We start from the raw sequence: 24,376 nt of genomic DNA, 5'->3' as shown, positions 1-24,376 counted from the left end.
CCGCGGCCCCGAAGTCCCCGCTGACGTCACTTCCGCTGGGCCGCGCCGGCCAATCGCCGCTCTCCACGTCACTCCCCTCCGCCGCGCGTGCGTGGTGGGCGCCTCGCCTCAGGAAGGCCGACGACGCCGCCGCCATCATGGCGCGGGAGCTGAGGGGGACGACGCTCGGCGCCCACCACCACGACGACCACGACGACGAGGAGGAGGAAGAGGAGGAAGAGAAGAGGCCCCGCCGCAGCCCCGGTGAGGGCGGACGCTTAGTACAGTGCTCTGCACTCAGTAAACGCTCATTAAGTACGATTGAATGAATGAATGAATGAATGAAGGAGCAGCGCGGCTGGGGGGCAAGAGCGCTTAGTACAGTGCCCTGCGCGCAGTAAGCGCTCAGTAAGGCCTTCCCAGACTGAGCCCCTCCCTCCCTCTCCCCCTCGTCCCCCTCTCCATCCCCCCCATCTTACCTCCTTCCCTTCCCCACAGCACCTGTATATATGTATATATGTTTGTACATATTTATCACTCTATTTATTTATTTATTTTACTTGTACATATCTATTCTATTTATTTTATTTTGTTAGTATGTTTGCTTTTGTTCTCCGTCTCCCCCTTTTAGACTGTGAGCCCACTGTTGGGTAGGGACCGTCTCTCTATGTTGCCAACTTGGACTTCCCAAGCGCTTAGTACAGTGCTCTGCACATAGTAAGCGCTCAATAAATACGATTGATTGATTGATTGATGTATTCTATTTATTTTATTTGTACCTATCTGTTTTATTTATTTTATTTTGTTAGTATGTTTGGTTTTGTTCTCTGTCTCCCCCCTTTTAGACTGTGACCCCGCTGTTGGGTAGGGACTATCTCTATATGTTGCCAACTTGGACTTTCCAAGCGCTTAGTACAGTGCTCTGCACACAGTAAGCGCTCAATAAATACGATTTATGATGATGATGATGAATAAATACGATTGAATGAATGAATGAAGGAGCAGCGCGGCTGGGGGGCAAGAGCGCTTAGTACAGTGCTCTGCACACAGTAAGTGCTCAGTAAATACGATTGAATGAATGAAGGAGCAGCGCGGCCCGGGGGCAGGAGCGCTTAGTACAGTGCGCTGCGCACAGTAATCGTTCAATAAATACGATTGGATGAATGAATGAAGGAGCAGCGCGGCTCGGGGGCAAGAGCGCTTAGTACAGTGCCCCGCGCACAGTAAGCGCTCAGTAAATACGATTGAATGAATGAATGAAGGAGCAGCGTGGCTCGGGGGCAAGAGCGCTTAGTACAGTGGTCTGCACACAGTAAGCGCTCAGTAAATGCGATTGAATGAATGAACGAATGAAGGAGCAGCACGGCTCGGGGGCAAGAGCGCTTAGTACAGTGCTCTGCACACAGTAAACGCTCATTAAGTACGATTGAATGATTGAATGAATGAAGGAGCAGCGCGGCTTGGGGGCAAGAGCGCTTAGTACAGTGCGCTGCCCACAGTAAGCACACAGTAAGTAAGTAATGAATGAAGGAGCAGTGCGGCTCGGGGGCAGGAGCGCTTAGTACAGTGCTCTGCGCACAGTAAGCGCTCAATAAATACCATTGAATGAAGGAGCACGGGCCTGGGCGTCCCAGGTTGTGGGTTCGAATCCCGACGACCCCGCCACCTTTTTTTTTACGGCATTTGTTAAGTGCTTACTATGTGTCAAGCAGTGTTCTAAGCACTGGGAAGGTGATCAGGTTGTCCCACGAGGGGCTCCCAGTCTTCACCCCCATTCTCCAGATGAGGTAACTGAGGCCCAGAGAAGTGACTTACCCAAAGTCACACAGGTGACAAGTGGCGGAGCTGGGATTTGAACCCATGACCTCTGACTCCAAAGCCCGGGCTCTTTCAATCAGTCAATCAATCATTTTTATTGAGCGCTTACTGTGTGCAGAACACTGTGCTAAGCGCTTGTGGCTCTTTCCGCTGAGCCACCCTGCTGCTTCTCAGCTGTGTGACTTCGGGCAAGTTGCTTCACTTCTCTGGGCCTCAGTTCTCGCAGCTGTAAAATGGGGATGAAGACTGGGAGCCCCATGTGGGACGGGGCTGTGTCCAACCTGATTAGCTTGTATCCACCCCAGCGCTTAGAACAGCGCTTCGCACATAGTAAGCGCTCAACAAATACCATCACTATTATTATTATTCCCATCTCTGTAAAATGGGGATGAAGATTGGGAGCTCCGTATGGACAACCTGGTCACCTTGTATCCCCCCACAGCGCTTAGAACGGCGCTTCGCACATAGTAAGCACTCAACAAATACCATCACTATTATTATTATTCTCTGTGCCTCAGTTCCCTCCTCTGTAAAATGGGGATAAAGACTGGGAGCCCCACGTGGGACAACCTGATCACCTTGTATCAATCAATCAATCGTATTTATTGAGCGCTTACTGTGTGCAGAGCACTGTGCTAAGCGCTTGGGAAGTACAAGTCGGCAGCACATAGAGACAGTCCCTACCCAACAGCGGGCTCACCCCTGCAGCGCTTAGAACAGTGCTTCACACATAGTAAGCGCTTCACAAATACCAACATTATCGTTATTATTAAAGTAGGTGCGTGGGAGTCAGAGGTCATGGGTTCTAATCTCGGCCCCGCCACTTGTCAGCTGTGTGACTTTGGGCAAGTCACTTCACGTCTCTGGGCCTCAGTTCCCTCATCTGTAAAATGGGGGTGAAGACTGTGAGCCCCCCCCGTGGGACAAGCTGATCACCGTAGTATCCTCCCCAGCGCTTGGCATATAGTAAGTGCTTAACAAATGCCATCATTGTTATTATTAGAGCATGGGCCTGGGAGCTGGAGGTTGTGGGTTCTAATCCCGCCTCCGCCACTTGTCAGTTGTGTGACCTTGAGCAAGTCACTTCTCTGGGCTTCAGTGACCTCATCAGTAAAATGAGGATTGAGACCGTGACCCCTATGTGGGACAGGGACTGTGTCCAACCCAATTTGCTGGTGTCCACCCCAGTGCTTAGTACAGTGCTGGGCATTTAGTAAGCGCTTAACAAATGCCATCATTATTAAGCAGCATTCCTTTCGTGAGCAAACCCTCTTAATGATATTTGTTCGTTCATTCATTTAGTCGTGTTTATTGAGCACTTACTGTGTGCAGAGCACTGTACTAAGCGCTTGGGAAGTACAAGTTGAATTGTTAAGCGCTTACTTTGTGCCAAGCACCATTCTAATCACTGAGGTGATCAGGTTGTCCCACGTGGGGCTCACAGTCTTAATCCCCACTTTCCAGATGAGGGAACTGAGGCCCAGAGAAGTGATGTGACGGAGACAGAAGCAGCGTAGCTCAGTGGAAAGAGCCCGGGCTTTGGAGTCAGAGGTCATGGGTTCGAATCCCAGCTCTGCCAATTGTCAGCTGTGTGACTTCGGGCAAGTCACTTAACTTCTCTGTGCCTCAGTTACCCCATCTGTAAAATGGGGATGAAGGCTGTGAGCCCCCTGTGGGACAACCTGATCACTTTGTAACCTCCCCAGCGCTTAGAACAGTGCTTTGCACATAGTAAGCGCTTAATAAATGCCGTTATTATTAGAGAAGCAGCGTGGCTCAGTGGAAAGAGCACGGGCTTTGGAGTCAGAGGTCATGGGTTCGAATCCCGGCTCCACCACAAGTCTGCTGTGTGGCCTTGGGCAAGTCACTTAACTTCTCTGAGCCTCAGTTACCTCATCTGTAAAAATGGGGATTAAGATTGTGAGCCCCACGTGGGACAGCGTGATCACCTTGTATCCCCCCCCAGCGCTTAGAACAGTGCTTTGCACAGAGTAAGCGCTTAACAAATGCCGTCATTGTTATTATTACGTGACTTGCCCAAAGTCCCTCAGCAGACGAGCAGCAGAGGCGGGATTAGAACCCACGACCTCTGACTCCCGAGCCCGGGCTCCTTCCACAAAGCCGTGCTGCTTCTGTAGTTGCAGGACCAGCCCTGCCTCCGGGTTACAGGAGCAGCAGCAGCAGCAGCTCGGAGTCTTCGGACGGTGAAGAAGACGACGAGGACAGCGCGTGTTCGCCGCCGCCCGGAGAAGCCGGCCGGGATTCGGAAGAGGAGCGAGATTCCGGCCCCGCTCCGAGGTCGGTCCGCCGGTTTTCCTTCCTGTCAAGCGGGAAGACTCGGTTTCCTTCCCACGAGCGAGGCCGTCCGTTGTAGGTCAGAAATGGAGACAAGCAGCCCGGCAGAGCGGAGAGAGCAGGGGCCTGGGCATCAAAAGGACTTGGGTTCTAATCCCGCCTCCGCCACTCGTCTGCCGCAAGACTTTGGGCAACGCGCTTCCCTTCCGTTCCCTTCTGCTTCTTGAGAAACAGCGTGGCTCAGTGGAAAGAGCCCGGGCTTTGGAGTCGGATGTCATGGGTTCGAATCCCGGCCCCACCACTTGTCAGCTGTGTGACCTTGGGCAAGTCACTTAACTTCTCTGGGCCTCAGTTCCCTCATCTAAATGGGGATTAAGACTGTGAGCCCCCTGTGGGACAACCTGATCACCTTGTAACCGCCCCAGTGCTTAGAACAGTGCTTTGCACATAGTAAGCACTTAATAAATACGATTATTATTATAGATAAGCAGCGTGGCTCAGTGGAAAGAGCCCGGGCTTTGAAGTCAGAGGTCATGGGTTCAAATTCCGGCTCCGCCACTTGTCAGCTGTGTGACCTTGGGCAAGTCACTTAACTTCTCTGAGCCTCAGTTCCCTCATCTGTAAAATGGGGATTGACTGTGAGCCCCACGTGGGGCAACCTGATCACATTGTATCCCCCCCAGCGCTTAGAACAGTGCGTTGCACATAGTAAGCGCTTAATAAATGCCATTATTATTATTTTTATTATTCTGTGGGCCTCAGTTACCTCCTCTGTAAAATGGGGGTCTGAGACCGTGAGCCCCATGTGGGGCAGGGGACTGTGTCCAGCTGGAATTGCTTGTGTCCACCCCAGCATGTAGTCGAGTCCTTGGTACATAGTAAGTGCTTAACAGATATAATAATAATAATAATAATAATGGCATTTATTAAGCGCTTGCTATGTGCAAAGCACTGTTCTAAGCGCTGGGGAGGTTACAAGGTGATCAGGTTGTCCCACGGGGGGCTCACAGTCTTAATCCCCATTTTACAGATGAGGTAACTGAGGCCCAGAGAAGCGACATGACTTGCCCAAAGTCACACAGCTGACAACTGGTGAAGCCTGGATTTGAACTCATGACCTCTGACTCCAAAGCCCGGGCTTTTTCCATTGAGCCACGCTGCTGCTCTATTATTATTATTATCATTATTGTTAATAAATGGCCATAGGGTAAAGGTTCTAAAAGAGTAATATGTTGGTTCTTAGAAAATATGTGCCTCCCAGAAGGTGGACTTGAGGTACTTGAACCTGCCAATAATGAGGAGTAATAATATTATGGGATTCGTTAAGCGCGTACTATGTACTAAGCACTGGGGTAAATGCAGGGCAGTGTCCTGCACACAGTAAGCATTCGATCAATACAGTTGATCAGATCTGACACAGACCCTGCCCCACATGGGGCTCATAGTTTAAGTAGGAGGGGAGAGCAAGGGATTGAGTGCCTTATCAGGTGAGGAAACTGAGGCACGGAGAAATTAAGTGGCTTTTTTTTTTAATGGTATTTATTAATTATTAATTATTACTGAGAGCTCACCTCCCCCAGGAGGCCTTCCCAAACTGAGCCCCCTCCTTCCTCTCCCCCTCCCCATCCCCCCCGCCTTACCTCCTTCCCCTCCCCACAGCACCTGTATATAGGTAGATATGTTTGTACGTGTCTATCACTCTATTTATTTTATTTGTACGTATTTATTACTCTATTTTATTTGTGCATATTTATTCCATTTATTTTATTTTGTTAATATGTTTTGTTTCGTTCTCTGTCCCCCCCCCTTCTAGACTGTGAGCCCACTGTTGGGTAGGGGCCGTCTCTGTATGTTGCCAACTTGGACTCCCCAAGCGCTTAGTACAGTGCTCTGCACACAGTAAGCACTCAGTAAATACAATTGAATGAATGAATGAATTAATTAAGCACCAAAGTCTACGATCTTTATCATTTGCCCGTCCCGTTCTAAGGGACCGATGGCATTTCTGGCCCAGAGCAGGCAACTGTCTGGAATCGTCTGTTTGTCCTCCACATAGATAATAATAATAATAATAATGTTGGTATTTGTTAAGCGCTTACTACGTGCAAAGAGCAATCAAGCAGAACAAACCAGTTACATTTCTGTGTTTGCAGAAAACGGAGGTGCTCGCAGGAGACGGATGAGGAAGGCTTTTTCGGACCCGCGCTTCCTCCTGGATTTAAGAAAGAGGACGATTCTCCACAAAGGTAATTCAAGTGGGTTCATAGTTCAGGTCAAAACTTCTAAACAGAATCATTCTAATCAATCAATCAATCAGTCGTATTTATCGAGCGCCTGTCGGGAGCAGAGCACCGTACTAAGTGCTTGGGGGAGAGGACATTGTAACAGTGTAAAAGACGCATTCCCTGATTAAAACTACGTGGCGTTTCTTGTAGATTTGCATGCGATATTGTCTCTGCTCACATCTTATGCAGCGGCTTCCTTCTCAGCTTCACAAAAAGTGGGATATTGTCATCGGAGATTAAAAGAAGGGAGAAATAGGAATTGGTGAATTATGGTATCGATCTCGCTCCGATTCACCCTTCATCCGGGCGTTCAAGGGTAGCAGTTGAGATGTTGCTGGCCATTGCCTGAAGTTTAAAAAACCAAAAAGGCTGATCCGAACAAACATCACAGAAAAACCCATAAAGAGTAATGCTTTTACGAGGCATTCATATTTGAACAGTTACCGCGGACAGATCACTGTACTAAGGACTTGGTTGAGTACAGCGGGATTGGTAGATGTGTCCCCTTGCCCACAAAGGGCCTAAAGTCTAAAGGGAGAGGCAGACATTAATCAAAATAAATACATTACAGATATATGCACGTAGGTGCCTTGGGGCTGAGATTAGGGTGAGTGTCAAGGCTTGAAGCAGTTGAGATGTTGCCGGCCATTGCTTGAAATTAGCCTTTAAAAATACAAAAAAGCTGATCCGAACAAGCGTCACAGAAAAACCCATTAAGAGTGATGCTTTTACTAGGCATTCATATTTGAGCACTTACTGCGGACAGATCGCTGTACTGAGGACTTGGTTGACTACAACGGGATTGGTAGATGTGTCCCGTTGCCCAAAAAGGGCCTAAAGTCTAAAGGGAGAGGCAGGCATTAATCAAAATAAATACATTACAGATATATGCACGTGGGTGCTGTGGGGCTGAGATTAGGGTGAGTATCAAGGCTTGAAGGGTAGAAGTCCAAGTGCAGGGAGTGATGCAGAAGGGAGAGGGAGGAGGGGGAAAGAAGGCTTAGGGAAGGCCTCCTGGAGGAGATGTGATTTTAATAAGGCTTGGAAGCTGGGGAGAATTGTGGTCTGTCATGCGGAAGTGGGCTGGGATTTCTAGGCCAGGGGAAGGACTTAACCAAGAGGTCGAGAGAGAAAACAGGAAATTAATTCCGAGTCTGAAGAGCAACTCTTAGCTTTAACCTCTAACTCTGAGCACATTGTGGAGGGAGGAGGAGGAGCAGGACCATTAAGTACCCACAAAGCACACTGCCCTACCCTAAAGTAGTAGCAGTAGTTGTGCAGTGCAACATAGGAAAAATTTGGGAAGGGCAAAACAGGAAGTGACACGTTCCCTGCTCACAGGGAGTTTACACTCTTAACGGGAGTCAGACGTAAAAATATTTACAAATACGTTGATGATAATGAAAAAAATTATTCCAGCTAGCAAACTGGAGGGGTCTCTGATCATATTATAAAAGTCACACTCGGGAATGAATAATAATGGGCTAAGCACTTAACAATAATAATAATAATAATAATAATAATAATAATTCTGTCATTTGTTAGCTCTTACTATGTGCCAGGCACTGTAGTAATTGCTGTACCAAGTGTAGCACTAAGCACTGGGAAAGAGACAGTATACGCCAGTCAGACATAGTCCCTTTCCCTCATGAGGCTCACAGTCTGAGAGGGAGGGAGATTAGGTATTTAATCCCCATTTTACAGATGAGGAAATGGAGGCACAGAGTAGTTAAGTGATTAGCCTGAGGTCACACAGCGGGCAAGTGGGAGAGCCCAAATTGGAACCCAGGCCCCCTGGCTCTCAAGCCCATGCTCTTTCCACGAGGCCACACTTTTTCTCTGAGGAACGAGAGTCAGCTGAAGAGCTCAGATCATCTTTTAGAATAGTCATACTTGAGGAAGTTGTTAGAGAGGTCCCCAGACCTATATTGTTTTTGAAAACAGGCAGGTCAGAGCGACTTGGCAGAGTATTTGAGGCTTTAGATTTGTAAGCAAATCTTACAGATCAGGTGACAGCAATCCCAGAGAAGTGCGTAGCCTGTCATTACTAATGGCCACTCTGTTAGCCGGTGTAACTCCATTATTTAATTACTTCATGCAGAATTTTTTAAATTGGCTTCTCCAGATTTGTCACAAAATTATATGTATAGTGTGTGTGTGTGTGTGTGTGTGTGTGTGTGTTATATATGTAACATCTTTTTATGTTGAAATTAAAATCTTGACTTTTTTTTTTGAGGCCCATTATAGGTCCAGCATTGCCACCTGGTTTTCAGAAAACTTCACAGAGTGGCGGGAGAAACCGAGATGATCGAGAATCTCCAGTGCCTTCTGATTCCAACTCCGAGGTTAGTACAGACAGCTCAAAGCCACCTTTGAAAGTACTGGCCAAAGGTAGACTATGACTCTAATTTACCGTCATTTAACATCGGGCACAGTGGTTCCTTGTTAGAAAAGGTTGTCAGAAATCTATGAAGTTCCATAGCAGAGTGGCCTTCAGTGGATTCTCTTGATGATGTGCTTCACTGCTTGGAGACGTTTCGAGTAGTAAGGTATCAGATACCAACATCCTAAAGATCATTTATCAGGACGGCAAGCATATAGTGTTGAGTGGGCAGCCATTCAGTCATCCAGTCTTAGCTTTAACCTCTAACTCTGAGCATGTTGAGGTGGTAGGAGGAGGAGGAAGAGCAGGAGTATTTATTAAGTACCCACAAAGCGCACTGCCGTATTCTAAGCCCTTGAAAACACAAAACAAAGAAACGGCATGTTCACTGTGCACAGAGAGCTTGTACTGTAAGTGAGAAGCAGTGTGGCCTAGTGGATAGAGCATGGACCTGGGAATCAGAAGGACCTGGATTCTGATACCAGCTCTCATGTCTGCTGTGTGGCCGTGGGCAGGTCACTTCACTTCTCTGTGCTTTAGTTACCTCATCTGGAAAATGGAGATTAAGATTCTAAGCCCCATGTGGAACAGGGGCTGGGTCCAATCTGAGTAGCTTGTGTCTACCCTAGCGCTTAGTACAGTGCTTGGCACCTAGTAAACACTTAACAAACACCACATAAAAGGGTTTCAGATACCGACATCCTCAAGATCATCAGGACAGCCAGCATATAATGTTCAGCGGTCAGCCGTCCAGTCACCTACTCTTAGCTCTAACCTCCAACTCCGACCACGTCGTCTTGGTAGGAAGAGAAGGAGCAAGAGTATGTATGAAATACCCACAAAGTGCACTGCCCTATGCTAAATGCTCGAAAACAAGCAAAGAAGTGGCACATTCACTGCGCATAGAGAGCTTACACTCTTAACAGGGAGAGGCAGACCTAAAATACCTACAAATAGTCATCAAAAGGGAATAATTGAATGTACAATTGAATAAACATATATGTGAAAGTACTGGGGTGGGAGCAAAGAGGTAACTAAAGGCCATGAGGCCCCCAATTTCCAGGAGACCCATCTGTTACTCTGGTCCCAAGCCAAGCCCAAGTCACCCTCCCTTCGCTTAGGTCCAAACGACTGTTGAGGTCACCAGTGAATTGATTTTGGTTTTTTGGACGTGGCATTGGTAGTATTTGCTAGTGATTGCCCTCTGGGCATTTGATATTAAGGGATTTGTCCCAACCCCAAGGTTCAATCAATCAGAGGTATTTATTGCCAAGCACTGTCCTACGCTCTTGGGAGAACACGATGCAATAGAGTTGGTAGACAGGAACCCTGCTGTCGAAGAGCTTACAGTCTATGTCAGAGAAGAACCAGGAAGATTGTGGAAAAAGTTAGGAACGGAAGCAACAGGAAACAGCTAAAGAATTGTGAGTCTTTAACTTGGAAAAGAGAAGGTGTGGAAAGATGGCCTCTAGACTGTAAGCTCGTTGTGGGCTGGGAATGTCACTTTTTGCATTTTTCTTTCCCATGCGTTTAGTCCAGTGCTGTGCACACAGTAAGTGCTCACTAAATACGATTGAATGAATGAATGGCCTGATGCGGTTCTTCAGATGCTTACAGCCGACTAAGCAGACAACTCCCTCTATGTGGCAGGTGGGAGAGTGATTGAGAGAAGTTATCGGGCCCCAGAGAGGCTTCTCTAAGGGCCGATTCCATTGCCGTCCAAACAGGAGCTCTGAAGTTTAAAGAACCTTCAGCCCTGGAAAGTGAAGGATTTTCCATTTTGGAGAGCGCGTCTAGCGAAAGGGAAACGTTCCTTTTGGGGAGGTTGGGAGCACGTATTTTGACCACGGTTGGGAAAATGGTATTTAGCGATTGTTGATCTCTTCTTGAAAACAGCAGAAGAGGAAGTGGGCATAAACCGCAGCAAGAGGGAGGGATTTTATCCTATCCTGTTCATTGTTATATTGTACTCTCCCAAGCGTGTAACCGTGCTTTGCACATCATAAGCGCTCAGTTGAATGAATGAATATGAACCCCTGTCCATTCTTGTCATCATTCTCATCATCAGTATTTATCCGGATGTTAACGGGAGACACGGTGGAAGGGTCTTTAGTGGGATTATTTAAATATGTGAAGCACAGTTACAATCTGTCTGGAAATTGGAGGATGGTCCAAGTCCATTGCGGAAAGAACTGGCCCTCCGGTTGCCAAATGGCACCAAAAAATTTGGCCTGGGAATAGTGCTCTGGCTTTGTCACGTCCTGCCGGCAGCACCACAGTAGACTTGGTTTCTCGAAGCTGCCCTAGACTGTCATTGTTGCTGTCATCCCTGCCGAGGCTTAAATCTCCATCCAACTGGCCAGAACGGTGGTCTTTTAAAGCACTCAAAAAACTGAGTAGCGGAATTTTTAAATTTTAATTTTTGTGGTATTAAGCGCCTGCTGCATGTTAAATGTCGTTCTAAATGCTGGAATACACTTTACCGCTGCATTCTTCTCACCACCTCTCTTATTACGGTCATTAATAAAGTCCACTTAAAAAGCCACTTCTTCCAAGAGGCTTTCCCTGCTTCTTCTTCTTCCTCGTCTTGGTCATGTCGTCCCTTTGGCGACTTTACCACTCAGGTGACTACCTGGGTACTATTCATTTCTGTGTTAGCGGGAGGTGTGTGAACCCCGATTTAACTCACGAAAAGGCTGAAATTGAACAGAGGGAGGAGGGCAGAGGGTTCAGACTGTTTTAGAAACTTGAGGCTGTGATCTCAAGTTTTCACCTGAAAGATCACTTGCTGTCCAATGAGATAAGTAGATAAATGACGGATACAGACATGAGTGCTGTGGGGATACGGTATCTGTTCAGCGCTCACTGTGTGCCAGGCACCGTACCAAGGGCCGGGGTATTACAACAGTTCTGTTCTTTCTTCTTAGTTTGTCCTCCTACGTTTTATTTGTATGTCATTTTCATTGCTCTCTATCATTGCCGGCTAGCTGCCGTATTTTGTTTTTTTGGTCCCTGGCTCTTCTGTCTTCCAGTCCCTTCCCAGCGCCAGTTTAGCGCTCAAGTAGCAGGTCTATCCAGCATCCTGTCATTCCCAACGGAAGCAGCCAAGTTTCAGAGAAGGGACGAGAGAGGAGACCGCTGACTCTAGATTCAGTGAAAGTGCCGAGAGGGCTCCCGAGGAGAATCGGCGGGGGTGGGATCTTTTCACACCCCAATGTGTTCACCCTTCTGCCACCTCCTACGTTCTATTTTGTCAGGACGTTCACAAAGAATCATCTTCTGGCATCCTCCGGCATCTCGCCTCGGGATCGTTAATCCGTAAATAGTGACTAACCGGATGAATCATTTTATTGATAAACCTTCAGTTTTGGAGGCATTATCAAAGCCAGGATGCCCGTTACAGAAGAAGAAGAAGAAAACGCCTCCTACAGTGGCTCAGCAGGACCCGTAGAACCAATTTTAGTTGTGAGGAAAAAAGGATTTGCTTGGGGGACTCTTTTGACAAGAGATTTGAAGTAATTCCTGTTCCTTTCACCCGCTAGGTTGTCAGGGTGGTATTGTGATGTGTGGCTGACAGTGGAGAAAGGCGGCTTTGAGATGAGCTTCTTTAGAGTCGACAAGCATGCCACCTTGTCTGTAGAACGGTGAAAAATTGACAGTGCGCCCACAAAAAATTGTGTGAAGCTCTGTTTCAACCTGTGGGTTCGGGAGGAGGTGTCACTGAATTCGGTTCTTCTGAAAGTCTCTGTTGTTTGCTCTGTTATGCTATGAGGGCTCATCTGGTTTTTGAACACTCCTCTCCATGGGCTTTTAGCTCAGCCAAATGAATCAGATGTGGAGCAGTGGGGAAAAGAAAAATAGCCAGCTATCATATAGGAGACTGAAACACTCACCTGCTTTTTTCTTTTACCTTGTTCTTAGGTTTGTGGATGAGTAGTGAGTAGTTTATCGGGATTTACTGAACATTCAGTGTGTGCAGAACACTACCTAGCGCTTGGAAGAGTTCACTATGTTAGAGTTGGTAGACACAATGTTTTTTTACGGTATTTGTTAAGCGCATACTACGTGCCAGGTGCTGTACTAAGTGCTGGGGTAGATACAAGCTAATCAGGTTGGACACAGTTCAGGTCCCTCGTGGGGCTCATCTCTTAATCCCCATTTTACAGATGAGGGAACGAAGGCACAGAGAAGTTAAGCGACTTGTCCAAGGTCATCCAGCAGTTAAGTGGTGGAACTGAAATCCCTGCCCTCAAGGAGCTTACAGTCTAGTCGGGGAGACAGACGTTAAAGTAAATGAATGACAGGAGAGACAGCAGAGTGTAAGGATATGGACATAGATGCGGTCGGGGTGGGGTGAGTCCAAGGTGTTTACGGGGTTCCAGACCCGTGTGCGTGTAAGGTGACACAGAAGGGAGGGAGAAGAGGGTGAGGACAAGAGAGGTTAGTCAGGGAAGGCTTCCCGGAGGAGGACTGGTTTTTAGTAAGGCTTTAAAGATGGAGAGAGTGGTGTGTTTGCAGCAGGGGAAAAGCCAGCCGCTTCCGTAGAGAGGAGTGGTGTTAGAGCTGTCTGTCACTTTTAGTCAGTCCGCCGTATTTGAGTGCTTACTGTGTGCGGAGCACTGTACTAAATACTTGGGAGTCAACAAAATAATAAACAGATACATCTCCTGCCCACCATGAGCTGGTGAAATCCTATCCGGGCGATGCAAATGTGAACAAAAAGACCCCTCTGTAACAAACAACCCATTCCACAGGGAGGGGCACGTAAAACCGTGTCCTATGACATGCCGATAGATTGGCACTCGCCGTGCCTGTCCCTGCTTTCTAATCTGCCTCTTTGTGTCTCAGTCTTCCTAGTGGTCTCCTCAAGGAGAGCAAAACCTCCCCTGGGTTATCCATTTCTGTTCTCTCTCAGTAGTGCTCTCCTATCACACGTTGGATGCAAACTCCAAAGAACCCCGCATTAAGGTAAAGTCCCATTTTGGTGTCCCCCACACAACCCGTGCCACGCGTGTACACACAACCCTTTTTCCCGCCACCACACATCGCACTGCCTCGGTAGCAGAATTCGGCGGCGTTGCCGATTAAAATTCCTGGTGACGTGGATCCCAGCTGCAGATGGGTGCGTGACCTCGGGGGTTTTTTTCGGGCATTTTGTCCGTCCAGGGCATTGGTGCTAAAACTGGGAGCCGTTTCGTATTCGATTGCTGTGGGGCGAGGTGAGCGCTGAGTCTTCCCGTTTAATATGTGGAAAAACTGAATCACAGTGTGAAAAACCTGAGTCACCAGGGAACGGGAGTTCTCTAAGCCTTCCCGGTGAGTCAATCCCTTGGTTGCGACGAGGATGGCAAGTGTCTGACTTCTGGTCCCGAATTTAGCGCAGCAGGCTCAGCTGCCGGAAACGGCCCCGAACTTCCTTCTCCCCAAACGTCCTCTCGCCTTGGGTTCAGCTGACCTTTCAGGGCTGATTTGGTGGCGTTGATCCAGCCGCATGTTTTCGACCAAGAGAACAGGGTGACCCGGAGCAACGGTGGCAAAAATCCAGTTTGACAGCGACGGGAGGTGTTTTCCTAGTGCCGGAGGTGGCTTTAAGTACACGCAGAACTCTCGGGAGACTGGAGCTCTTCCAGATATCATATACCCGCATCCCTATTCCTAGCCCACTTCCCTGTTGGAGGCTGAGGGGGTGGACTTGAGGGAGAGGCAACTGGGTCTTTGCTAATTCCGGGGCGCTCCCCTGGGGAGTCAGAAGTAAAAATTCAAATTCCCTGCTGCCCAAAGCCTCGATCTTGGAAAAACAGTGGGCACTGAGGGTTCCTTCCATCTTCGAACCCCAGCTTGTCAATGCCGGGGGCCCCGAGCTGGATTTCTACAGAATCCTTGGGGAATGTGAGAGGGCGTGAAGGAGGCAGTGGGTCCGTGGATGAGATGAGTTTGCAAGCATCCGGGGAGTGCCTCCGGCATTGAAACTATCATTTAGGAGAGGGTTGCCATACGATCTGAAGGAGTGGAATGCCTGGTTTGAAGGAGTGTGCAGTCATTTCGGAGGTACCCTTCCATTATTGAATTCAGGCCCCGCACTCGCTCCCACTCACCACCCCATGTCCACTTTCCCCGCTCTTTCACCAACTTTGGGACAGCCAAGCAATCGGTATTTCAGTGGCATTTATTGAGCGCTTACTCTGTCCAGGGCACTGTTCTAAGCACTTGGGAGAGTATAATACAATCTCCATTTTGCATCCCTAATTGCAAAATCCCTAGTTTCTCTCCCGGTCATCTTATGCCTAGATTACTGTAGCCTCCTTGTTTTAGTTACTGCCTCCGTCCTTTGCTCATTTGTGTAAGCCAAGTGCTTAGTGCAGTGCTTGGCACATAGTAAGCGCTTAACAGATGCCATTAAAAAAAGAAGTAGGGTCATAGAGGGCTGGAGCTGGCCTTCAGCTTCTAGCAAGGTGTCCTGTATGTGAGGATTCTTAATAAATATTTAGTGAGAACAAGGGCTGATGATAATGATAGAGAGCAAGCTAAGCTGTCCAGGTTCTCTGGCTTCTGCCTGAGAGAGGATGAGGCATTTCGAGAAACAGCATTAAACAGAAGGTGCGACAGAAGATAGTGAAATGGTCATTTGCTAAATGGGGCCCCGGTCACCTGAAAGAGTAAAAGCCACTTCCAACTTTCAGAATGGCCTTTTGGAATTTTTTGATTGTGGCTCTCAAAGTGTCAGTAAATAGTTTTATGAAGTGGTGACCTGCTTTAGTAGAGGTGGTATAAGCTCCTTGTGGGCAGATAACCTGTCTGCTAACTCTGTTATAGTGTACGCTCCCAAGCCCTGAATACAGTGCTCTGCATGCAGTGGGTGCTCAATAAATGCCATTGATTGAGTGATTGAAGAGAGATGAGAGAGCGAAAGCCTGGGGAAGGGCCAGAGAAAGGGATGAGACGGGAAAGGAGAAAAGGGAGCAAACCAGAAATCCTAAATGAAGTAAAATGTTTGATGTCTTTACTGGAGCCGATGACCTCTCTTCTCCTATCTTATAATGGTGTTCCGCACACAGTAAGCGCTCAGTAATTATGATTGATTAATTGATCGATTGATTCTTTTCCTGATTGCGTCTTGCTTCTCTAGGCATCAGAGAGCAGTGAAGATGATGAGATGATCGTCGGACCCATGCCTGCTAAAGGACCGGTCGAATTCAGCATCGCCAAAGAGTTTGAACGCAGGGCTCAGAGGATGAAAGACAAACTGACCTCAGGAGATGACGTAAGCCACCTTTATCGTCATCACAAGCTTCCGTGGGGTTTCGGTGGCCGAAGCGGTTGGGTATCAGACATCCCAAAAGCGATTCGATTTGTCCGATTGGCTCAGAGCCGCGTTAGTAATTGGGCCCAGCTGGGGCTCGCCACCCTCGAAGGTGGTCCGCTGTGTTTGTCGTGTACACGCACACACACTCACACGTACATACACATGTGCAAGCGCACTCCTTTCCCCCACCTTACCTCTGCTCTGCCCGTCTCAGGATGGCACCTGGAGAGTTTCCGGTACTCTGGCAGTCTCGGCCACGGGAGGGAGAGTCAAGCAGAGGCCTACCCATTCCTTTACTAGCTTGGGCAGTGGCTAGCGAGTGGCAGGCAATCTGCTACAAGTCAAAAAACTCCCCTGTGCTGGGCAGCGGCAGTACGGGAGAGAGTCGTGGGTGGAGAGTCGAGGGTGGAGACTCAAGCTTACTGTGCGGAAGGAGGCAGTGGTAAACCACTTTTGTATTTTTACCGAGAAAACTCTCTGGATACACTACCAGAACAATTGCGGGTGAAAGTTGGGCGTTCCGGAAGAGATGTGTACGTGGAGTCGCTATGGGTCGCAAATGACAGCATAAGAAAAGACAAAAAACCCTCTGGGCTCAATTAAGGCCAAGCAGTTTGAGAGAAGGGCTCCAGAACCGCCTTCAGGGAGAGAGAGGAAGAGGAAGAGAACCTGGCCTGCGTCCTTCAGCCGGCACCCGGTCCTGGATTGAATGTTGGACCATCGAGACCTTTGGAAAAACATTCATGGAGTTTGCAGAGATGATGTCACAACCTTTGTTTAAGCACTAGGTCCCTGCTCTGCACACAGTAAGAGCTCGATAAATCGATGGATCCACTTTCACTCTCTCTTTATCTCCACAAAGGACGGAGCCAAGCCAGTCACCAGGGAGTCGTGGATGACAGAGCTTCCTCCAGAACTGAAGGGCTTTGGCCTGGGCCCGAGGACTTTCAAAAGAAGAGCGGAGGACAAATCGGGGGATAGGTCGATTTGGACCGACACGCCAGCTGACCGAGAGAGGAAAGCTAAAGTAAGTCTCCGTCAGTTCGGGCAAGCCTGTTGTCCTTGGGATCTCTGCACCGAGACAATTCCCCAGGGGGCCAGATGGCCTCTAGACTGTGAGCTCGTTGTGGGCAGGGAACGGGTCTACCCACTCCTTCGTGCACACTCTTCCAAGCGTTCAGTATAGTGCCCCGCCTGGGGTCGAAGCTCAATAAATACCGTGGGTTATAACCCTCCCGGAATCTGGGAAAGGCCACGATACTGCCTTCGGATCTTCAATAGGAAATCCAATAGGAATACATCAAGGTGGAAGACCTTACTGAAAGGTTTTACCCAGCTTTAGGCTGTGTTACCTGTTTGTTTCCCCTCTCTCAGAACAGCTGAAATGTTTAAGCATTTGAACCTTGCATAAATGTTTGCCATGGGTCCCACTGACCGTAACCTCTGTCCAACATGTCTCTGTTGTCTGCGTCTTTTTAGTTCTTTGTATTTTTTAAAAATGATCAAACATGAGCTCCTCTGTTACCTCTGTGCGGCTAGGTAATTTTTCCTCTGAAACCAATAAATCAGTGGTATTTATTGAGCACTGTCTATGTGCAGAGCACTGTTCCAAGCGCTTGGGAGAGTCCAGTGCAACAGAATTAGCAGACGCATTCCCTGCCCGTAATGAGCTTACAGTCTAGAGAAGGAGACATGTTAATGTGAGTAAATGAGCCACCTGGACACCGCCACATTTGGTTTTTACTTAACCTCTAGAGGTGGAGTTTTCAAATCATGGCTCTTCACCGAAATTCTCATAAGAACTCCACCAATCTCATTTATTTCAGTGATGGCGATGTTGAAGGGAACTCTCGAATAGCAATTTAGTGCTTCTAACAGCTGCCGTGTATTTTTGTTTGCTCCCTTCACCCTGGTGGACAGTGATACCGTTTCTGAGAAAAGCAAAATGTAGAATTAATTTTAGTCCTTAGTTTGTCTCATTGATTTTCCAGTCACCTCTTTCTTTAGCAAGCTCATCTCCAAGCCTTGTAAAGAAGAGGCCTCTGAGTTAATTTAGTTGGGTTTTTTTTTTCCTCAGAAAAATCGTAGTGTGGGATACTGGTATTCTAATTAAATATGGAATTAATTGAGATCTCATTGCTACTTCTCTAAAAGCTGAAGAAGGTTTCACTGGAGCAAGGAATAAAACCTAATTTTTTTTTTAGCTGTCTTTCTTCCTCTCGCCATGTCATTAAAGGCCTATTAAAGGATGTAAAGGATACCCTATTTCTGTCACTTCTCCTTATCAAATAGCAGATGCCATTTTAGGGTAGTCTGCCATTGTCAGTTGGTCTAAATATTATTGTACTGGTTTCTTTGTATGGTGAATCGTGGGTTAATATGTACCCTCCTCTCGTCACCAGGAGACCCAAGATGTCAAGAAGTCTGCTAGTAAGGACAGTGAAGAACGGGTATTAACTGGAAGGGACAAGAGACTAGCTGAGCAAGTGTCTTCATACAATGTAAGTCAAAAGGAAAATCTTTCTTTTTCCCCCTCTCTCCTTCCTTCCTTTACACTTCTCTGCTGATTCTCCCTCGGCCTGGTCCCTCTTCTCTTTTCTCTCTCCTAATCTCTCAAATAAATACACATACACGCACACAAAGTCTCATACACCTGCTCTCCTTTCTGTCTCACTCTCTTCATGACACCTACCCAGTTCTACTGGTTGCCATGGTGATGCCACTAAAGCCTTCTCGTTTTTGGTTTGTGTTTTTTTTTCTAACTGCTGCTGAAAACAGCTTAAAAAAAAATCCACCCCTCTCTGTAGGCTTAGCGTGTGTGTTCTCTGTAAGATCTTCAATTTGCAATTCATCTAAGCGACTCACGTCAGAACTTCCATTACCGGGAACAGACAACCCTCGTTCCAGAAGCCGGAGGCCCATATAAATTGTAGCGTCTTCAGCAGGGCTCGAGCTCCTTCCAGGAGAAGCCGATTGGTAACGGTTCAGGGGAAGGGCTAAACCCCGAGCCACCCGAAGAAGCAGCATGTGCTAAACAGGCCAGGGGAGAGGAATGTCCACCTCTTCTCTTTTCTGTGGCACTCTTAGACTGTTTTATCTTGGTGTGAAGTACCAGAGCTTCAGGGAGCAGGCACAGATCATCCCCTTTCGTATGAAAATGTCCACCCCTGAGAGCATTGATATGAGGGCAGAAGTCCTGGACTGCAAAAGGGACAGTATGGGAGGGGCAGACTCACTACAGACTCACACCCCTCGCCGTTCTGCAGTTGACGTGACCCTCCACGGAAGCACCCAAAACATCTTCCTGTGTCCCTCGTCACGTGGCTTCAAGGGTCAGTTTTACCGAAAATGCCCGGCCCACTCTCCCCAATAACTGGCCGGACCATCACGGCCCTTAGGATTCGGTCGTTCACCATTCAGGGTTACCCAACGGTGAGATATCCCATCCAGGCGACTGGAGAAAACTGTGGCTTGATCTTGGGCTAATTCCCCCCCACCAAAGCATCCCCAAGCGATGGTAAGCTCCTTGAGGGCAGGGATCGGTTCTAGTTACCAACTCTCTATTGTCTCTTCCCAAATGCTTAGTGCCGCACCCTACACACAGTAGGTGCTCGGTAGATATTATTGGTGGATGGATTAAAAGGTGGTCTGGCACCTCTGGCCAGGCTGACTCCATCATCTCAGCATCCTCACCTGGCCCTCTCCCGTCTTTTATTTTTTGATTACAGAACCCCTGAGGAAACAGACCTTGTCTAATTTACTAGCGCTTAGTTCAGTGCTCTGCACTTGGTAAGCGTGTAATAACGACTACTACTCTTTCACCTCTTTCCCTTCAGTAATTATCTCCAGAAAATAAATACCTAAAGAGGAAACTCTTAAATCATGGTGTTTATTGCTTGCTTACTAGGTGCAGAGCACTGTACTATGTGCTTGGGAATGCAATACATAAATAATAAATATTATCAAATAATAATAGTAATTTATGGAATCTAAGTGCTCACTATGTGTCAGGCATTGGGGCAGATGCAAATTATGTAGGTCAAACAGTTCCTGTCCCACATAGGGCTCACAGTTTAAGGAGGGAGGGAGAACGGGTATTGAATCCTCATTTTACAGATGAGGAAGCGGAGGCATAGAGAAGTTAAGTGACTTGCCCGGAATCACACAGCAAGCAAGTGACAGAGCCGGGATTGGAACCCAGGTCCTCTGATTCCCAAGCCTGCGCTCTTTCCCCTAGCCTATGCTGCTTCTCTTAAAAATGTTCATTTTACTACCTTGCCAATGACCCGTATTAATATCTAAAAGAAAGAGTTCTTTAAGTCAGATGAAATGCAGAAGAGACCTAAGGTTTTATAGCAAGATCTGCCTTAATCATTCACGTATTTTTAACTCATTGGCTGTTAATTTGTTTCTCGATTCGTGAGTCAAACAAGATCTGTTTCAGAACACTCTTAATTCTTATCTGCAGTTTTGATTCTTTTACTAATTAGTGTAAAATGACTTTTAAGTAGGACAGACTGTCCGTGTTTGTTGATAGATTTTTTTTTTTCTGAAGAGTATGGTGCTCTCTAATAATAATAGTAAATAATAACAATTAGTCCTAATAATGGCTATATTTATTAGATGCTTGCTATGAGCCTAGCATTATACTAAGTGCTGGCATAAATACAAATTGATCAGATGGTACGCAGCCCTTGTGCCAAAATCATTCCTAAAATAGGTGTTCTAGGGCAAAACTATGCTCCTGTCATTAGTTCCCATTATTTTTCTTACTCTTTGCTACTCTGGATTTACATTGTTTTCATGTGATTTGATTTATTTTCATGAATCAAGTATCCAGGAGCAAAGTGTTGTTCAATGTATGTCCCAAGCCACAAATCAAATTTAACAGTGTACAGCGGGCTACATCTGAAATATAATTGGGCTATAAATTGGTTGGCTTTTCTTGAGCAACAGCCCTGTGATCGCATGAATCCTGGAGTCAATTTATTTCTCTGCCTTTCCGCACTTTTCATTTTTCACTTCTATCTCTGGCTGTGCCTTTCTCCTCTTTGTCTAGTCTCTCCTAAGGAAGGAGCTCTTAGCAACTGAATTCCAATCCCTTGTCTTTCACCGACAGGTTTTCTCTTTCCGTCGTGTGACCCCAGTTTAAGTGTCTGGAACCAAGATGGTTTCAGTCAAGCCTAAACCGTAAAACCAACTCCATCTTGTTCAAGCAAGGTGATCTCTGTCATCCCATCTGTAGAAGAGCAAGGCGATGGCTATCTCTGATGGGTAGTACAGTTGAATCTTGAAATACTGTTTAATCTTCAGAAGGAATAATTAATGTGGCAAATGCTGCTACGAGACATTCTCTCATTCCTTAATAATAATAATAATAATTTAGTTTTGGTATTTGTTAAGCACTTTGTGCAAAGCACTGTTCTGAGCGCTGGGGAGGATACAGGGCGATCAGGTTGTCCCACATGGGGCTCACTATCTTAATCCCCATTTTACAGATGAGGGAACTGAGGCACAGAGAAGTGAAGTGACTTTCCCCAAGTCACACAGCTGTTAAGCGGTGGAGCTGGGGTATGAACCCCTGACCTCCGACTCCCAAGCCCGGGCTGTTTCCACTGAGCCACGCTGCTTCTCTGCAACCCCTTCGTGGTGTGGTTAACAATAATAATTGTGGTATTTGTTAAGCGCCTGTTATGCACCAGGCACTGTACTGAGTGCTGGGGTGGATACAAGCAAATGGGGTTGGACACAGGCCCTGTCCCCCGTGGGGCTCCCACGGGCAGGGAAGTGACTTGGCCAAGGGCACAGAGCAGACACGTGGCAGAGCCGGGATTAGAACCCATGACCTTCTGGTTCCCAGGCCACTATACCATGGTACGTCTCAGTTGGCAGTGGTGCATGTGGTCCCCCTTGGCAAAGTGAAATAACGCAAGGGCGGCACTCCCCTCCTCTTGCAGATACTCTGTCTCCTCGGGGCTCCCTCAGGGAGGGCCTGAGAAGTCCGGCCTCCCCGAGACCCGGGAGGAGAGGGGGGCCCCGAGACTCCTCCACCCAGTTGCTTGCCAGTGGAAACCTGTTGCAGCTGGCATCAGGGCAGTCCCAAACCGCCAGACCCGAGGACGGAAGGCGGCACGCGGGGCGGCTCCAGTGAGCCCGGGATTCTCCAGCCGCCTCTTGCTGATGTGGCCGTGGCAGAAGCAGCCCCCCGGGGCCGCTTGCTTCGTAATAGGAGCCACCGGGGAATGTTCGGGTGGTAAAAGACTATTTGGAGAAACAAAGCATAGGGGAGGAATTGTGGAAATGTTTGGGTCTGGCAGGAGCAAATTACTCCACACCCCTGGCTGCATACTATTTTTCCTTGTGTGGTTGGGATAATTATGTGCTTTGTGGAATTAGAATGATTGCAACGAACGCTGGGCCCTTTTCCTACAGAGGCTTTCGATCGCCTTCACTTCCTATTCCCTTGGCTGCCCTTTTGGGTTTCCAAACAGAGGTTGGCAGTCCGTACGCTCCCCTTCAGTCTTTACTGTTGTCTGGCTATTATATTTCCCCGTCAAAGAAGGGCATCATTATTTCACAGGGGTCATACTGGGTGGTTCTTTTTCTCTTTCCCTCCTCCCCCTCCTCTGAATTCCACAGGATTCGAAGAGATCCGAATCTCTTATGGACATCCATCACAAAAAATTAAAGAGCAAAGCAGCCGAAGATAAAAACAAGTCTCAAGAGAGAAGACCGTTTGACCGAGAGCAGGATCTCAAAGTCAACCGGTTCGATGAAGCCCAGAAGAAAGCCCTGATTAAGAAATCCCGGGAGCTGAACAGCAGGTTTTCACATGGCAAAGGAAATATGTTTTTATGAGACGTGAATGCTGGAAGTTCGAAGCCCAACGTCAGACTCTTTAAATCTGTAAATACCTCTTTCAATTGTACGTAAAATGTATTTCTGAATATTTAAAGGGATGACATTGTCAGAACTAGTTTCCTGTTCAAATCTTTCCGTTTGGAAATTCACCCGTGGAAACGCATTAAGGGAAAGCTTCAGAGGCCAAAAAGAACAGTGCTAGCGGCAGTTTGTAAATACAGTTTAAATCTGGTGGAGAGATGGCGGTGTTAGTTCATGATTTGGAAAGCAGGGCTTTCGACAGTATTGTTATCAAAAATGAAAAAAACACACTTTCAAATTTATCCCAAAAGTTCTTAAAACGATAATCCCGCACGGCTTTGCCATGTCCTGTAGTTACGGACGGAATTTCTCAAGTCCGGTATTCAGCGCATCCAAGAGGTATTGTTGCCTTGGCATCTTAGGCATCTATGTGTCGATAATCAATATTTTTTTTTTTAACCTTTTCGTTCCATTAATATTGCGGGTGAGATTTGAAGAACAATGTTTGCATCTAAGGATATGCCTAGACTGGTGTGTTGATCCTTTCTTATTCTTCGTGTAGGGTGTTTCTCCCTGCATGTAAGTAGAGAACGAGAAGGACGTGTCAACCTGTTTTTCCATCTTAATTCATTTTGGTGGGGGGTTCTTCTATATATAGATATACAGATAGATTGTGACCCAGTGGATAGAGCGGCGGCCTGGGACCCAGAAGGTTACGAGTTCTAATCCCAGCTCCACCACTTTCATTCATTCGTTCGATTGTATTTATTGAGCGCTTCCTGTGTGCAGAGCACTGTACTAAGCGCTTGGGAAGTCCAAGTTGGCAACATATAGAGACGGTCCCTGCCCAACAACGGGCTCACAGTCTGGGCAAGTCACTTGGCTTCTCCGTGCCTCATCTGTAAAATGGGGATTGAGAGTGTGAGCCCCAAGTGGGACAGGCGCGCTGTCCAACCTGATTTTCTTGTGTCCACCCCGGTGCTTAGTATGGTGCCTGGCACGTAAAAGCTTAACAAATTCCAAAATTATGATTATTATTATCATCTACGTCAATCTATACCTAGCTATATATATCTGTATATCTATATAGATCTCTATATAGATAGATCTCTGTATATCAATATAACTACAGCTACATATAGGTATATATGGATCTAGATAGATAGAAGAGCCCCTAAATGGGTATAAAAATAAACGATGGGGTTTACTGAATTGCCCGGTCATCTTTATCAAGCCTGTCAGCAATGCAAAACCCACTTGGCTTCACGTCTCCTACTAAAGCGATGAAATACGAGAAGAGGTCTGCATGCAGAAGAAACGTTATTCGGGATCTCATCAGGGCTAGTGGAAATGTAAGCCCTTCCTGCCAAAAATTACAACGACAAATTTCCCGTATCGGGGAATAATATATTCGGCCTCCCCAGAAAACTC

At 47.2% G+C, this 24,376-nt stretch overlaps 1 protein-coding gene across 1 annotated transcript; it reads left to right on the top strand.

Annotated features, from left to right (window-relative positions):
- The first annotated feature begins 122 nt into the window (after window positions 1-122).
- GPALPP1 (GPALPP motifs containing 1) lies at window positions 123-23,033 on the top strand. Its single transcript, XM_038762076.1, has 8 exons — window positions 123-243; window positions 3,936-4,095; window positions 6,246-6,338; window positions 8,614-8,722; window positions 15,887-16,021; window positions 16,926-17,090; window positions 18,466-18,564; window positions 22,703-23,033. Exons 1-8 carry the CDS (start codon window positions 138-140, stop codon window positions 22,919-22,921), a joined length of 1,086 nt encoding a protein of 361 aa, XP_038618004.1. The 5' UTR covers window positions 123-137; the 3' UTR covers window positions 22,922-23,033.
- Window positions 23,034-24,376: the final 1,343 nt, after the last annotated feature.

The sequence above is a fragment of the Tachyglossus aculeatus genome, chromosome 20 (assembly GCF_015852505.1).
Source record: "Tachyglossus aculeatus isolate mTacAcu1 chromosome 20, mTacAcu1.pri, whole genome shotgun sequence".
NCBI classification, from domain to species: Eukaryota; Metazoa; Chordata; class Mammalia; order Monotremata; family Tachyglossidae; genus Tachyglossus; species Tachyglossus aculeatus.
The sequence above is the reverse complement of the archived record's forward strand: the minus strand, read 5'-3'. Positions and strand labels throughout refer to the sequence as shown.

Bases quoted from the DNA above. Each gene is read 5' to 3' on its own strand.
- GPALPP1 (XM_038762076.1), top strand. From the start codon at position 138: ATGGCGCGGGAGCTGAGGGGGACGACGCTCGGCGCCCACCACCACGAC. The intron at 244-3,935 runs GTGAGGGCGGAC...CTGCTTCTGTAG, and splicing joins GAGGCCCCGCCGCAGCCCCG to TTGCAGGACCAGCCCTGCCT. The intron at 6,339-8,613 runs GTAATTCAAGTG...TTTTTTTTTGAG, and splicing joins GAGGACGATTCTCCACAAAG to GCCCATTATAGGTCCAGCAT.